At 37.2% G+C, this 17428-nt stretch overlaps 1 protein-coding gene and 1 long non-coding RNA gene across 2 annotated transcripts in view; both read right to left on the bottom strand.

Moving 5' to 3' along the window:
- The window catches only part of FOXK2 (forkhead box K2), a 68854-nt gene extending 51535 nt beyond the window's left edge, over positions 1–17319 (bottom strand). The window contains exons 1-3 of the mRNA XM_026861231.1: positions 16888–17319; positions 16672–16797; positions 16263–16388 (exon numbers count right to left, since the gene is read on the bottom strand). Of these exons, the coding sequence (XP_026717032.1) occupies positions 16263–16388; positions 16672–16797; positions 16888–17084 (449 nt within the window). The 5' untranslated portion in view covers positions 17085–17319. The remainder of the gene's footprint in view (positions 1–16262; positions 16389–16671; positions 16798–16887) is intronic.
- LOC113486896 lies at positions 13148–16242 on the bottom strand. The gene is made up of 3 exons (XR_003399677.1): positions 15711–16242; positions 15514–15585; positions 13148–15421 (listed from the first exon to the last, which is right to left on the bottom strand). It is a non-coding gene; the product is annotated as an uncharacterized LOC113486896 (long non-coding RNA).
- Positions 17320–17428: the final 109 nt, after the last annotated feature.

A 17428-nucleotide genomic window follows, 5' to 3' on the forward strand; every position in this document is an offset into this window, starting at 1 on the left:
GCTCCGGCGGCCGCTGACGCGTGTTTGTAAACACGGCGAGGCCGTGGGCGGTGCCGGGAGCGCGGCCCCGGCGCCGCCCCAGCGTCTGCTGTGAGGAAAAGCGGATCCGGGCAGAGCTGAGGCGGGCGCTGGGCGGGGTGCGTGCTCCGCTTGGGTCACAGTTCCTGCACCGTCCGCGCGTTCCCGCTGACGGCCGAGGTTAAAGCACGTTTTCTTGGGTTGTAGAAGCAGTTTGGCGAGGCGAGACCTTCACCCTCAAGCGGTTCTGGGAGGCGCGTAGTTGACTCGCCCCGAACTAGAATGGAGCGGACGCGGTTGGTAGCCAGACAGATAAAGCGTGCGGCCCTAACGCCTCGGGGTGATCCGAGCAACAGCAAGCGACGACAATTCAAATGCACGCCTTAAATTGAAAGCATCCCATCCACCCTCAGAGGATAATTACTCATAAAGCAGCTCTAAATCCCGACACCACAAAAGGATTTTTAAAAGCCACAGCAGCATTACTCCACGTTAACTGGAAATGCGAAACCCCCATTACTTTGCAGTTCAGCCTTGCATGACATACGATCTTTGCCAAACAAATAGAAGCACGAAGATTGTATGTTTAAAATTTTAACACCTCGGAGAAAATGGGACCTGGCGATTCAAAAGCATTTTTAATGTTTTGCTACCCGCTTCTAAATAACAGAGTTCTACCACTATAAAGTCTTGAGAAGCTGAACCTCACCAGTTGCAACATTAATGCTGATCTTTGGCTACTGCTCTTAGTTATGACCCTATTTAAGCACAACTCTACTGTAAGATTTTTCATCCAGTTGCCTTTTTTGGCCATTTTATGTTCATCCTCTTTGCTTGATCAAGAGATGTGTAACAACTCTGTTTTCAGTAAACTCTTAGAAGTGCCTGTTAAAACATACCCGAGACCAAACTGACAACTCTTCCATTTCTGCTGTCAGAAGAGGTCAGTCCTGCAACATCACTGTGGAAAGCATCTTTGTGGCTTTTTAATTCTCTCAGAGCCCAGATTGTATAGAATATTTTCTATGCATCTACAGCTGTATGTGTTTAAATAAAATGATGTAACCTTCCATGAAAACTAAGGCTGGCACTTCTCTTTTAAAGGAATGACCCGACTAGAACACATCAAGCCTATTCACCATGATAGAAGAATTCTTACTCTTCCTTAATTTTGAGCTTAATTCTTTTTCAGTCTCCTTCTAGCACTTCCACATCACATACCTTTATGATATGGTATCATACAAACTAAACCTTTAAGAAAAAAAAAAAAAAGTGCCAGATTAAGCTGCCAAGGTCCATCTTATCTGGAAGAGATGTTTCTGAAGTAGGTAACTGTAGCAACACCACTATACATGGCAGATGCAAGTTCTACAAAACAGTAACAGAAGTTGTAGTTTGGCAGAAAAAAGCGGGCAAGTGGGAATGGAGAGTGTAAGATAGGGTAGGCAAATTATTAAATGATAAAATTATTTGCATTAATCAAAACCAGACAAAAATTATAGAAATGTGAATAAGCTAAATGAAACAACACAAGGCAAATTAAAACCAATACCAAGTGCAAACTAACAAGGCATGAAAATGCACTCTAAAATATTCTTTTCATGACCGAGCATTCTAATTTAGGTCTGTCATTGCCAGAGGAAAGAAATGAAGCTTTTATCAAAATCAGTTTTGTTTTGTTTGTTTTTAAAAAATCAATGTAATTCCGTCAGCCAACAGAAAACCAACCAGAAAAGTGAAAAACTGAGACATGCTTTACTTTATGTCTGTGTTCTCTGAAATACTCTATCCAGAAGGGTAACTACAGAACTAAATTCAGAGAAGAGTTACTGAGATTATGAGGTATGAACACACTATTACACAAAGGTTAAAAAAACTGCAATTGTTTTCAGTAGAGAAGAGGCAAATGTTATCAAAATAATGTAACAAAGCCAAAGCACAGTGAGAACAATCTCACCTTCCATAAACACATATTGATTGTAAGATTCCCATGAGATAGAAAACTGGCTAATTTCAAAGCACAGAAAGAAAGATCCTGTAAGGAATATGATGATAGTTTCAGCATTTTTCATATCCATATAAAATAATTAGCACTATTATTTTTCATTGCATAGCCAAAGCCTGAAAATAATAAATTTAGGCCAAAGCCTAAAATAATAAATGTTCATCCCTACTCCAAGTCCTACAATACAAGGACCACCTCATTTCTCTGGTTATACAAAACCTAGCAAGAATTGGTCTTGCCCACAATAGCATTTGTAACACAGACATAAGATGGAGCTGCTTGAAACAAGATCCTGAAGTACATAAGCCTCGGGTCTGGCCCACTGATTTTCTTATATTCCTAATAAATCTCAAAATATTCAGAATGGTTGTCATAGTTAATTGCTTTTTCTGTGAAATGTAACATTTACACCTAATCTTCAAAACAGAAATCAAAGCATTTAAAGATTTAATAGAAGGGAAAGAGAAAAATCAGACTATTAACTTCTTTTGGGGAGGAGAACACTTGAACAGTTTCTTCTTGTAAACCAATTTCTCTGTGGGCAGCCAGAAAAAAACAGATCTACAGAAATCTGGATATGGCGGATTTAACTGATTATATAACTCATTATTAGAATAAAACTAAAAGACTACATAAATGATCTGAACAACAACAAAAAGCACTTTAAAATAATTTTGAAAAAAAAAATACAAACAAATGCTATACTGGACTGATTATGTTTAAGTCCTGGGCAAATCATGAGATATTCAAGCAACCTCCAAAAGGAGGGAGGACTACAAATATTTCTGACAGGACAGACAGGAGTCTTTTCAAGATTCAGAGTCATAAAGGACAGCACAGACTGGTCAGAGATTACTTTTTTTTTTTGTTTGGTTGGGTTTTTTTAAAAGAGTTGTTGAAGTATCAATATCAAAATCCTTTTGACACTTAGAACAGAAAAAACATCAATGAAAACCAATTTACATCTACTACAAAGAGAAAAGAATGTTGAGGCAGAAAGCTGTCACTTCTAAATTTTCACCTGGGTCACAATAACCACTCTAAAGGTCAGTCCCTCAGGGAAAAACAGAACACGTGAGGAAAATGGTTCCCTTCTGTAGATATTCAGAATACCAACACACAGTCAGTCAAATATCAAGAGCAGAACAATGAAGATGAGTCTCAACAGTCGGAAAGACCACTGCAGAAGGTGTGTTAGAGAACAGCCAACCAGCAAGTCTGTGATCAGAAAGCCACTGGTGCTCGGAGACAGTAACTGGATGTCCAACGGGCAGAGGGATAAATCTCTCTTGTAAGGACTCAAGTTCTTCAGAGCTCATGTCCTACTCTACCTCAATTTATTTTGCTAATTGAATTAGCCTGTGGTTAATTTGAGATAATGCTCTTTTTGCATTTCATTCTCAGAAAAGGAATGATGCAACAGACTATATGCAAATCACCAAATAAACAGCCCCCCTTGGGACTGGGATCTGAAGTTTTTTACCGGTGTTCTTGAGTGACATTTATTACACAGCATGTTGTGAAGCAGCCCTGTTGCCAACAGGAACTGCCTGTTTGGATCATGACAAAATTGAAAAGAAGAATGGGAATCACTTCACTTGTACTTTTTACAGCTGTAGTTAGCAACATAGTTCTTCATTGCTTGTTACTACATAACTGCGTAATATGCAATGATGAGTCAAGGAAAAATTAACACACTGCTCAGAAAAAAACGTTTCCTCAGCAAAAGTCATGGAAAGCTAACATGAACAGGAGCATTCATATACATGTACTATATATACACACAGTACTAATATTATGAAAATAAAGTTTTTCTGAGGATGGACTACAGCACTAGAGAAAAAAAAAAACCAACATGCATCAACTACGTAGCATATACATAGCACCAGGTATGGGAGGTTTTGGTCTTATAAGCTGTTTATGCAACATGAAACTTCCAGAGTACAAAAGTTTTGACTTTGTTTACTATTGAAAATACAAGATGCTAATATAGCAACCATAGAACCTAAATACGGTGAAAAAGTCTAGCCATTTTCTAACAGGATACTAAGATAGAAACAAAACTAAAAACTGTGAGTAGAAGTAGAGTTGAAATATTTATTAGTAGGGTGCAGCTACAGTATAGATATGGGTGCAGCTACAGTATACATATTTCCCCCGAGGGCAGAAACTTAAAATGGTGATCAGTCAACTTTCACATATCACCATTAACTTTTCTAATTCCTAAGAATTAGAACTTCTCCCCATAAGAATATTAATGTTAGAGCATGTCTGTAAATAGACCTGCTACACAAACCCTACACTGCGGACCGTTTTCATTTCCTTGCGGATGGTCAGTGCTGCTAGGTGACTGGAAAAAGTTCAACTATACAAAACCAGCAACTCAGTGGTTTGATTTGTGGAATTCAACTGAATTTTTAACTTTCTACTAATCAGTTTCAAGGGATTATTGGTATTCTGCCCCCCCCCCCTTGCACTTTTCATTCAAATTGCCTTTATTTTGCTTAATAAAGCTGGGGTTTTTTTTCCCTCCACATAGGAATTACTTAGTAAGATACCATTTGCAGGAATCAAACTGACTACTGATCTAAGCACAATTATGCAACCTGACCTGTGATAAGTAACTCAATGCATTTACTTTGTCATACACTGTTACAAAGCATTCCGGTAATGATTTTATTTGCAAGTTTGGGTTCAGTGATGGTCTTCCTGTCTGACTGACTGACCAACCTTTGGGTGTGGGTTTGGTTTTTTTCTTTACTTCCTCTAGCTTTTAATAGAAATGTTGATAAATATAAAAACATCTTTTCCAATTTCAAAGGGGGAAACTTTGACTCACTCTCAGGATGGACAAGCTTTGAAGGCAGCATTACAAATTTAGTTTGTCTTAGTATGACAATACCCATAAGTACTGCATTTGGTAACATACAATCTCAGAGGCTTTTTTTTGGTCTCTTATTCTAATAGCCCCTGTACAGCCAAAGCATGTTTCTGTAATGTCACATGATTTATACCTTCTCATTGTCATTTCTCCTCAATTTTGATTAAACAAAATAGCACATACAGAAAAGATGCTTCCTATAATTCAATAACAGTCTTCCATTACTTCTATAGATACCATTTTCCATTCACAGATTTTCAAATTTTTCTGAAAATCAGGTATCTGTGATTCTGTCCATCTTTACACAAACCTAAAAATGTAAATGCAGCTGAAAAAAAAAATCTCACTCCATTAATTTTCTTCCTTTGTAAGAAAAGACTGAAAGTCTATTTTTTCCAATATAAGAGTTACAGCTAATTCCTGAGGCAGGATTTTAGTACACAAAAGGGGAAGAAAAACATGTACCATGATACATGTGCACACAGTGTACTATTCACCACCCAGAAGCTGTCACTGAATAAAACAACATCAGAATAGAGGTAAGCAGGAGAGGAGAAAGATTCACTAGACATCTGAAACAGGAACACATCTGCATCTTTTTTTTTTTTCCCTCCAATTCCCAATACAGCACTTTAAATAGGAAACATCCTCTCTGAGAACTCATGGTTTCACTACATCATTAAACGCATCAACACTGTACTGCATTTTGGAACTCAACCTTTGCCATTTCACACAACAAAAAAGATCTGATATCAAAAGGTGGTCAGCATTTAAAATAAATAAATTTAAAACATCTATTAAGTATCCTCCCAAACTTCCCCCCCACCCCCATTCCAGATTTTTTAATTTTTTTAGGAAGGGATGAAGCAAAGTAGGCAAATGAAGAAAAAAAGTTCTTAAAAACAGCATTCTGGAAGCTCATAACTTTAAATTAAACCCTTAATACCTACTTTCAGTGACAAAAACCTACTGAGCATTAGAAGTAGGTATTATTTGCCTAAAATCCTCAAATAATTTGACATAATAGTTTAAGTAACTGGATCAGCTTCTTCCTCAATGCTTTTATGAATGACTACAAGGTTAAAAAGTATTTCATGTCACAGATAGATAAATATTTAGCCACCAGTTCATCAGCAAGCTTGCAATGGTAGTGTCATTTCCTGTGCTTGCCACCAGTTCCCATCCTTACAGCACCTCCCGTTGTGCCAGCAGATGTCTGTATGACTAAGCAACAAACCAGATTAAGGAAATGACAGGAATGAAGAAAAATGACACCACCATTTTGAGGGTGAATTTTTATAGCCAGATGAGTTCCGGTGCCCAGTTTACCACATAGACTCATGAAGTGCTGTGCTATCAGAGGGAGAGGTCATGGTGAGACCAGAATAAATGCCCAGGAGGAGAAGGGGAACGTGGCAGCTGCATAAGCAGCGCTGCTGAAACGGGAGCCCTGGCCCCCCCTTGAAATCACACATCAGAGTCCCCTGAGCTCCCGTTACCCTGAACACACAACCTTGCGATGAGAATACAGTCTTGGTATGCAAAGCTTACAGGAACACTATGCACATTCATTGGAGCATTTTTAGACTTTAGGGATCTTCTGGCTACGGCTTTTGGAAGCTATCTTAAAAAAAAGTGGAAAAAAAAAAAAAAAAGAAAAAAACCCTTATTCCTGCATGTTTATTTGCACTAAGCTCAGCAATCTTGAAATAAACTTTTGCAAATCTTTTATGACCAGACTTTAAAAAAATGCTGATTTAGGACTACTTTAGGTATCAGTAGACAACAGCTACATGAATTACAGGAACAGTTATATTTTCTACACTTACATAAAACCACACTTGCTTCTACCTCCACAGCTGTCTTAATGCCCATCAAAGTTCGCAGCCAAAGTGCAATCTGTTGAGGTATCTGTGCTCAAATCATGTCCAAACTCATAGCTGTGAGACCACACTAACGTACTGAATTAGAATCTTAAAAGACAAGAAACATTTTCACCTATGAGAATCATCTACTGCAACCTGTATTTTCATTTGCCTTTCTGGAAAAGACAAGTCACTGCTATATATTAAATCAGCTGCACTCTATTATCCATAAGTAGGGATTTAAAACAGCACAAGAAGTATCAGAGCTGCTCTGTAGCAATTCAGTTTAAGTCATCCCAGATCAACAGCTGAATCACAAGATAAACACCTCTGTACTATACTCAAAGCCAGGTTGAGTTTATTACGACTCATTTTTTAAACCACAACAAAATCCTTCTACAACAGGATTTTAATTTTTGATACTGAAGATAGCATCTCTCAGTGTTACAGAACTTTTGCATTTGAAAAATAGGTCACTTCAAGAATGGTTCTGAAACGATTGTTTAAACAAAGCTTACAAACACAGATAAAATTCTTCTGCTGAAATGTCTTCTAATGTCTGCAATAAGGTTGACCATTCAAGAAGGAGCATATAGGACAGAAAAGAAATATGTGAAAAGAATTATGAAGAGTAAGAAAAACTGACTTAAAGCACCAGAAGCTTTTCCAGTGGTTTAAACACCATTCAACCTTTGTTCTCTCCATTGCTCTTCCCTCCTCTACTTTGCCCTGGAACAACACAAATCACATTAGGGGGTGCAGATACCTGTCAAGAATAACTGACTTGCAGGTGACCCTGGTTGCTCAAACACATTTGGATTAGTTGGCAATTTATGACATAAAGGTAAGTCCTGATAATGCTCCACATGGTTAAGTTGGGTCTTTCAAAAGGCATTTTAAGAAAATTGTAGCCATCATATATTACAGAAAAGCTTCTCCACTCTGGTTTATTTCCAGACCCTAAACTTAGCCCATCACTTAAGATGGCGAAGTTCCTTCCATTTGAAGATTTCACAGATATCCCCATGATGTTGTACTACCAACAGTGGAGATAAAGAACAGGAAAACACACTAACTTCAGAATGGTAGCATAGACTATCTTGAAAAACAATTACTTCTTTAGTTAGCTTTAAAATATCTAAAATCTATTTTTTCTGGCAAAAGATACATATATGCAGTTTTTCACTTATAAAAGCCAAAGAACCAAGTAACTAAGTTAAGTAGCATCGTGTCTCCATACAAGATACTCTGATTTTTCAATGTCTCTACCTACTGCATATTCAGAGCATATTCACAAAAGTTTTTTGCTAATATAAACACAAGATGATTACAAACACCATACATAATAATAATGTAAAAATACTTAACACAGTATCTGTGGTCATCTCACTTCACACCATATCCTCTCTTGAAGCCAGAGAAAGTAAGGTCTTTGTGATACACCTTAAAACATTCTCCACATGCAGACACTTTTATTTAGCCCAGACAAAGCTATTAAAATCAGTAACTGTCTGTAATTGTATAATTGAGGTGTCCATATATTTTATGCATTCCCATACTGTCAAGTCACACACCCTTAAAAAACATGAATCAGGATTTTGACTGCTACAGCAACAGTAAAAAATTAAAACCAGTAATGCAAGATGAATCCTACATTCTAGATCTTATGTTCTCTTAAACAACACTTCAAAATTCTATAAAATACTTGAAGATTTTCAAAACTCAGCTAGGCAAGGCCCCAGGTAACTTGATCCAAACCTGAAGTCAGCCCTGGTTTGAGCAAGAGGTTGGATGAGATGACCTTCAGGGGCTTCTTCCAATCCATGTCAGTTTAGGATTTTATAAAATAAAATGGGGAGTGGGAGTGTGTTTGTATATATAAAAACACATGTGCTCTCTTTCTTTCTAGATACTCTAGCCAGTCTACAGGTAAAACTATACCACATACTGCATATAAAGCAAGATTATAATCACCGAGTGGTGGACTGATTTGGCATCTTAAGTACACATTGATTTTACAGTTCTACACAAGAAGTACAGAAGAAAGTATTGCTTATGAGCTAAGTGAGGTGACAAAGATATAAGACTTTTCACACTTTACAGCTCAATCTGATCTCAGAAGTGTTCAATTTATCTGTTGAATCCTCAGCTTCACAAACACACAATCCTCACTACTCAGAGCTTTGACTCCTGCAGTGGTGAGGAATCTCTCTGGAATTATAAAGAAATGAAATATTAATTGCTTCAGCTGAGACATCAGAAAAGAGAGGAAGCAGGCTTGTCCTGAGACAGGTAACCACTCAAACCACAAAAAACATTCAGGTTCACCATTCCTCTCTAACCCACATTTCATTTACACATCTCAAACTGAAACTCCACTACTCCTACCTTTGGAATTCCTCCTTTGATGCATTTTCCCTTCTGCCATTGTCTGTTCGGTATTTTCAGCAGTGACTCATGAGAAGGTGCTTAACTTGACACAGTGCTGAAACTCATTTGGGGTGCCTTGATTTAGAAGCCCAAAAGACATATCACTAACAGACACAGGACATGAAAATTTCTTGGAAAGGTAATGACAAGCATTGTCACACTTATGGCAGTAATTAATACTATTAAATCTTTCTTACAGACAAGCATCATGCCTTATAAAAGTTATATTTGAAATTTACTCCCGTTTTACCACAAGAAGAGAAGCACCTTGAACAAGATGATCTACAAAGCCTGAAGAATTCAGAACAAACCAGATTCCTGCATCTCTGTTGCATTCTTAAATAACGTGTCTAGGTGCAGCATTCTGCTTCCTCCTGAACGTCTGATTGTATGATCAAGCCTCATCAGCAGGCATTTAGAATGAGAGCTGAAGAATTAAGCAGCCATTCTAAATGGTCAGAAAATAGGGCACTGAAATACTATTATTTTCTAGAGCAACCTACTCGAGACTCTCACCTCAGTTCCACTCCCCCCAAAGTAGCATCTGTGATGATCTACAAAACCACTTTTTCACAAAGAAAACTGCAAGAGCCATTTTAAGTATTTTTTCTCACATTCTGTAGGGTTTTTACTACCAAAGTAAATTGCAAAATAGAACAGACCGCCTTTCCCGAACAAAACATACTAAGTTTTCACATAATACTAAATTAATTGAACTAAGAGCACAATCCTAATTATTGTGATTTTGAAAAATTACTTCTTGTAAAGGCAAAATAATGGAATACATAGTAATATGAAAACTGTTGCATTGTAACAAGTTCTTTAGCTGATGGTTTGAAATGTAAGTTCCGACACAGAACCTTTCCTTATTTGGATGGAAATTTCCCAGTTTACATACTTAATACTCACATTTCCAGAGATTTGATAGATCCACAGTTCTAAGGAAACCCACTGGGACAGTAAAGACAGATTACAAACACAAGACAAATAAACAATCTGTGTTTTTACAGCCACTGTTTGCCTTTCACTATAAACCCATATAGAAGGTTTTCTCATTTTCACATTACTTAAGTCAGAAACCTATTGCCAGGAACCCAACTAACTATTTTGTTTCTTCTATGTGTATATTTATAAAGTATTATTGGAACAACAATGTAAACAATTTTTATAGATTTAGCTCTGACATTTGGACATAAAGTTCAGCATTTCCTATAGACTCATAGGTACAGAAAAAATTACTTGGCTGTTTTGACAAAAGCACAGCCATTGCTTTTGTCATATTCTTGGCAGAAGCAAGAATCTTGTTTCAGAATCATTATCATTCACTATTCTGCATATTTACTGGAAAATACTAATGATAATATTCTGCTCTAGAGAAGTCAGATATTCAAAGGCAGATGTTGATGTAACAAGCCAAAATATATCCATGCATATTATAACATTACAAAAAGAAACTTTAAAGTCACCTTTTCCCTTGACTTTTCTTTAGCATGAACTTCCAGTCTAATGGGGGGTTTTGGGGGAAACACATTAGCATGGGCTGAAGCATACTATATTCAAGTACTACACACCAGAATAATCATTCCACCTGTAATTTTACGTAGTGAGTGCACCTCAACACATCATGCATTTACAGTATTAGTTTACTTCCACAATAATAAGTTGTTAAATAAGTGTGCATTTACAAAGGCACAAGAACTAGGCTGAACAGGCTGACAGATGGTGCTCAAATGCCACAGAAAGGCAGAGCTCCTTACTGAAATAAATTGCTGCAGTTGCAGATCCTTCTGCTGATGTTGTAGACTTTCGAGCGAAACATAACTGATTCTAATGAAGGGCAAGTCCTCCTCCCTTTTCACTGTGATGACATGGACAACAGAAAATCTGAGGGCACTGAAAGACACTTCACTAAGAAACTGAAAGATACTTCACTAGTATCACATACTTTTTCTATCAGCCAGTTATTTGCATGAATGACTGCCTGATAGTCAAAGAAGAATTTAAGGGTGCAGAGCAGAGAGAACACAGCAAGACAGGGGAAGTGGCATTTTCATTTTGAGAAAGCTTCAACAAATTATTTTCTCTGCTTTATTAAAAAAATCCCCAAAACTATCTGTGTAACATTTGGCAAAATATATATATTGTTAATAGCACAATGTTTAATTTTCATACTTCAAGAGCAACAAAAGAATATTTAAGAGCAGCAGTTTCTTATAGCAGGTGAAGCAGCTCATTAAAAAACCTGAATGTTGAGTGTAATGACCTAATTAGGAGAATTTCTCCATAGCGGGAGTCTGTTCTAATGTAAGTTGATGGGAAAACCCAGCTAGATTGAACGCTGTAAGATCAAAACCTAAACACTTATGAAAGTGTGCAGTTAAAGAAAAAAAAAAAAAAAAAGAATCAGAAGACCGGGAGTTTCTGTCCTTCACAAAGATATATTGAATACAACCACAGTAGTTTCACAGTTTCAGTTAAAAACTTTCCAGAATTACTCATGCTTAGTAACTACAAAACAAATTCAGAACTGCCAACACTATTCTGTTGAACTCCAGTTATTGAAAGTACTCCACACTTATTTCATTTTTGTTAGAGAATAATTGAGGCATCATGTATCAGCTTTTGTAGTATCAAAAGCCAAAGCAAGAGATCATACTATTCAGTAACAAAATATATTTAGATAAATGACATAGTGCCTTCTAAAAAATTAGTAATCAAGATCAGATACTAACACAACGCACTACATAGTCTGGTGGTTTTACCCATTTTTAAATGCATCAATAAACTCCAGTATGTGGGATATGTTAAACCTGTTCCCCACGAAAAAGCATTCCAAGAAACACATTCAGGATGGAAGCAGGCTTGATGCTGCAACTGCTACTAGAATGTTGTTTCTATTTTAACCCTTTAAGTTTTAAATAAAATGTGTTTTCATTAACAGAACTTACAAAAAGTTAATAAATTCTGAATAAGCTTGAGCAATACCTATTAGCATTTAGCTTGTTGTTTCTTGTTGCCCCTCAGAAAACTACGTACAGACTCTCACAGTGAAATAATCCACTCCACACACTTTATTAATGTTAACACAGGAAAACTTTAGATAATTAAGTTTAATGTGCTGTTCAACAAGTAACATCGAATTTCATACTACAACTTAGAGTAATTCTTTACAGTTCACAACACCCTCACAGCAAAATCAAAATGGACCAAAACTGCCCCAGTATTGTTATCCAAGAGCTTGATTTTCTTCTTGGTGGTCACCCTGAAAAGTAACACAATGATAACAGTTACAATATGACATTCAAACATCTGAATATGAAATATGTTTGCACTGTTTCACGAAGTAGGTCTAGGCAAATACAGCCCTCTAATATAATCTTCTGAGTTTGAATTAACTAAAAAATACTACAATAATTCCATTTGTGCTTTTGTACGTGCAATACATCTAATCAAGACCAACATCTTACGTTTTTATGATGTATATGCATAGGTTCCACTATGGTGAAATATAGATCAACATTTAGCATTACAATAAAGTAAATTATTTAACTGTCTTATACTAACCACTCTTAATTTTCTGTAAGGAGAAGCAGTGCTACACATTCACTTTCAAGTTACATTAGTGAATTAACCAGATTGTGGTTTGTCAGGGTGTGGGATGGGGTTGCGATGTTTGGGGGTTTTTTTTAAATTAAAAACAAACTGTGAACATTAAAGACCAAAACCAGTACATGCAGAATCTTTTAGTTCAATTAAGAATTGTTATTTTATACTTTGGCCAGACGTAGCGAGTCTGAATGCAGACTAATGAAAAAAAAGCACTAACAATCAATTTGTTGTTAGTAGGACAGCTTCCTGTGCTCTAAGACAGTTATTTTAACAGAGTGTTGGTTTGTTTGTTTGGGTTTTTTTTTTCCTTTAAAAAAAAAAAAAAAAAAAAAAGGTGTCATGGTAAGTCATCAGCATTAACAGCTGGCTGGACTCTTCCTCAAGATTGTTTATTTTCTTTCCAGATAGGGAATTACACTTTACAACTGCCTTGTCTGGACAGTAATCATACTTTTCAGACAACGGATGATTTAAGATAAAGAGAAGTTCTGCAATACAGACTCTTGCAAGATCCCACTACTGTGAGAAAAAGTTATGTAGCAAAAATTGTTATAAAAGGAGTTGCCACTACCATTTTAGGAGAGACAGGAACTGAAGCCTACCTTCAAAGTTGGGGCTTCCCAACTCATTTACTACTGACACCAACTTATCCTACAGTTTCGGTCTTCCTCACCAAACTGCTGTGACACTTTCACATATTATTCTGTATTGTTTCATTTCTTAGTGAATCAAGGCAAAAAGATACATACCATAATCATATCCAAGGAAAATCAGTTCTATCATGAGAATTTGTCTCATTCATAAAGGTACAGGTAGAGGAGTTTTTGAATCTTTCACTCAAATATTGCAGAACCCAAATTCCCCTAAACTTCCTCAAAAAACCCTATTCAACTACTTTGACTCATCATTCTTCAGTCTTAGAGTAAGTAACAAATGTTAAAGACAAAACCAATAAATTATCTATTACCTGTTTTGACAGTTTTGTACTTGCTACATGTAAACCAAAAAAATAACTTCCATCTAGCTTGGTTAGCATTCTGAATGTTGAAGTTGGAAGTTAATAACAGAAGAAGCATTAAAGAAGAACTGAATATATTCAGGAATCTAAATGAACATGGTTCTGTAACACTTCCCTTTGCCTAGGCCCTGCTAATACTTTAAATCAGATTTCTTTTCTTCCTGTGTTATTTCAACATTCCAACTTCTCACAACATCCAGAATTTAAAAAGCCGTAGCATTTCACCTAGCAAGAACCTAGAAATTCCCACTACTTAACTCCCTCACTGATTCTCCATCAACTTAATTTTCTGCAACAACAGCAACCTCTAAAAGCTAACATCATCAGGCAAGACTCCAAAACCAAGACAGAAACCAAACATTAAAGCCACTGATGAAGCAGGTGACCTGTAAGTGTTCGTGATCCATTATCTTTGCTATTTCCAGTTCCTTAACAGTCAGCGTTTAGCCAACCCAAAACTAGACTAGATAGGAAAAGGCCTATAATACAACAGCTGCTTTATGACTATTAATTCAGAATTTGTTAATAAAGCACCTTCAGCAAGAGCTTGATCTTTTCCTGGCTCTTAAATATAGCAGCACAGAATGAAAAGACACACTCTGTAAGGCCCAAATAACAGCAACAGGAAAACGTGACACCCAAATGCCTGGAAAGCAGGAAATACCTGCCTTCACCTCCACCCTTCAATAGGAAGTGCAGTACCACACCTTTAAAAACAAGAAGAAAAAAAACAACTATACATTAACATAACCACTGTTCCTTTCTGAAAGAAAACCACTATTTTCTACAACAATTAAGAATTTTAAACACTCATCTAAAAGCACTGAGTTAATAAAACTAAACTCAGTTAAGACCCAAGTTCAACTACCAGCATGACTCTGGGGAAGTCACTTGACCGCTGTATGGATATCCCACAGCTACTAAGAATCCCTCAGTGACACCATCACTCTACCACACTGCTGTACTGTGAAAGAAAAACCCAAAAGCATTACCAATGATGTAGTGTTCAGACACTGAAACACAAACCGTTCTCCTCACAGACTATACAACTACTCCTGTAGGTAAATATTCCCTAGAGTAACATAGTATGCCCTAGGATGTCTGCCCCATAAAACTCTTCTTATTTTTGAATCTTTTTATTCTTAGATAGCTGTCATTTCTTAGCTTTATAAAATTCCCACTGCATACGTGCCCAAACATTTGTCCAGCATTTTACACATTTGTTGTCATTTCACATCTTCACATTGATATCACGAGACCGTAAAAAAGCATCATGTACCTTACCTTTTAGGGTAACAGAAAGTTTTTCTCATGCCAAACAACTTTTCACAGTTCACATTTAGACCTTCACATCTCAGAAGGCCTAAATAAGTAATCAATTAAAACCAAACCCTGTCTCACCTGTATCAGTCCCAGGAATTCAATTATTGCTGTACTCCAAACTAAAATTACATTGCCAGAGAAAAATGCTATTTTGAAGAATGTACTTGAATTTGTCAGCTTCATCAGCACTGGAATTTATTTTCTCCTGACCTAGCTTCCAAGAAATCTTCTGTGCCACAGAATTGCTTTCAGAGCCCCAACTTGTTCACCTACTAAAATCAAAAGTAAAGAGAATTAGGAAAGTCACAAACAAAAACACAGCAGAAAATGAGAATCAGACAAACATGCTCCATGTGTTACGTACTTCAGCATATTAGCGAGGGGTTGGGACACACCATGCAATGCCAATGTAATGTCCTAGGTTCTCAGTGTCCCCCTGCACACATTAAAAGATACATTTTTTTAAAGGTCAGATAACTAATACATGGATGAAATTACAATTATTCAGTAACACTGTTGCGGATAATTGAAACCTAAATAAAGAGTAATGGACAAGCATACCTATTTGAGGCTCCTCTGATCTCAACTGTGAATGCCTCAGTTACTGATGACACTGCAGTAAAAGAAATCAGCAGTCGACTGATGGTGTGGTTGCCTCGTTGAGCACAGCACTATTTTTAGATAGGTTAATACGTCACTTTATATGTAATGGCACTTATCAACAATGAAACATTTTTCTTTTGTGAAGGGTTAAAGCACACGCAATAGCACTTGCCTGCAGACTGTACTACTATAAAAATCTAACTGCTTACTAAAGTGATAAGATACATATAAAGCACTAGCTATTTTCTTGGTCCACTCATGAGTTTTATATAGTTAAGGAAGGCAGTCACTGAACAAGCAGGTTTGCTGTGTGTACACTAAGAGTCTTACAACTTTTCCAAAATCTCTCATACTTGCCTCAGAAGGACTGAGCCAACCATTACATACCAAGATGTTTTTAGATAATGAATCAGAGCATGAAATGACATGAGTTTCTAACAAAATTAAATGCAATAATAAATGTAAATATTTTCAAATGCAAAACATGCAAAAAAACATAGTATCACTAACGTGTCATCTGTCTCTGTGGACAAGCAGTCATGCTGCATCTCTCTCTCTTCTTTCACAGTTACAATTCTCACATCCCCAGGTTCAGAACAAGCAGATTCTTTAGACAACTGGTCATCATTGTCATACCTGCAAATATAACCCAAATTGATAATTGAAACATATCTTCTGCAAAAAAGTTTTGCTTCTATTTAATCTAGACTAGTATTATGTACTCACCAATATAAACAACAAAATATACAAGCTGTTCTACAAAAGATATCACAAAATCTATTTTAATAAAATCAGCTGTATATTTTCCTCTTCTATAACTTCTGCACCATTCAAAAAAAATGCCAACTACAGTCTTTCAAGTACTATCAAGAAAAGTATTTCATCTGTCCTTCACACATAAAGAGAGTATACTACTAACGTTCCATCAGCTGCTATTAAAGAAGTGCTGCCTGACAATGCTCTTTCTTCTTTCACAGTAATTCTTCTCACACCCTCAGGGAGGGAACAGATTGGAGCTTTTGACAATGGGTCATAGCTGTCATACCTAGAAAGAAAATACACACAGCTGGCATTAATGCCAAGAATTATTGACTTGGTATTAGTAAACAGAGGAGTATTGTGACAGTCTACTCACAAGTCCAGTAAAAACCCTGCAACTTCTGCATCATTTCTGAAATCCAATTTTTCCTTAAGAGTCAACCATCGGTCAATATGATTTCCCACATAAATCCTTGTCTTCCCTCTTCTTCTATCAAGACTTTGCTTTCTCTTCTTCTTTTCCAGAAAAGACAACACTGGGGGCCTTCCACATCTCTTTGCTGGTAATGACATTGTAAGCCTAGAAATAAAGAAAAGAATTAGCGAGATGTAGCTCAGAGCAACAGATCATATCTCAGTGTTCTGAATCATCACTGCAGAAGCGGACTGCTAGGCACGTAAGCTTCTCACTCCTACGAATTTAAGGACCAGAACCCTCTAAATGGAAGCGACTCACAACGGGCGCGGCCCACTCCGCCCCAAGAGGCGAGAGCCCGCCGGCCGATGTGGCGCAGCCCCGCACCGAGGGCTCCCGCCCGCGCCCGGGCTGAAGGCGGGCGCAGTGGCACCCGCTCGTGCCACCCCGTCACTCCCAAGCGGCGGTTGGGAACGCGGCCGGTTCCAATCAGGCCACGGCC

This window comes from Athene cunicularia, assembly GCF_003259725.1.
Source record: "Athene cunicularia isolate RWA chromosome 18 unlocalized genomic scaffold, athCun1 chr18_part1, whole genome shotgun sequence".
NCBI classification, from domain to species: Eukaryota; Metazoa; Chordata; class Aves; order Strigiformes; family Strigidae; genus Athene; species Athene cunicularia.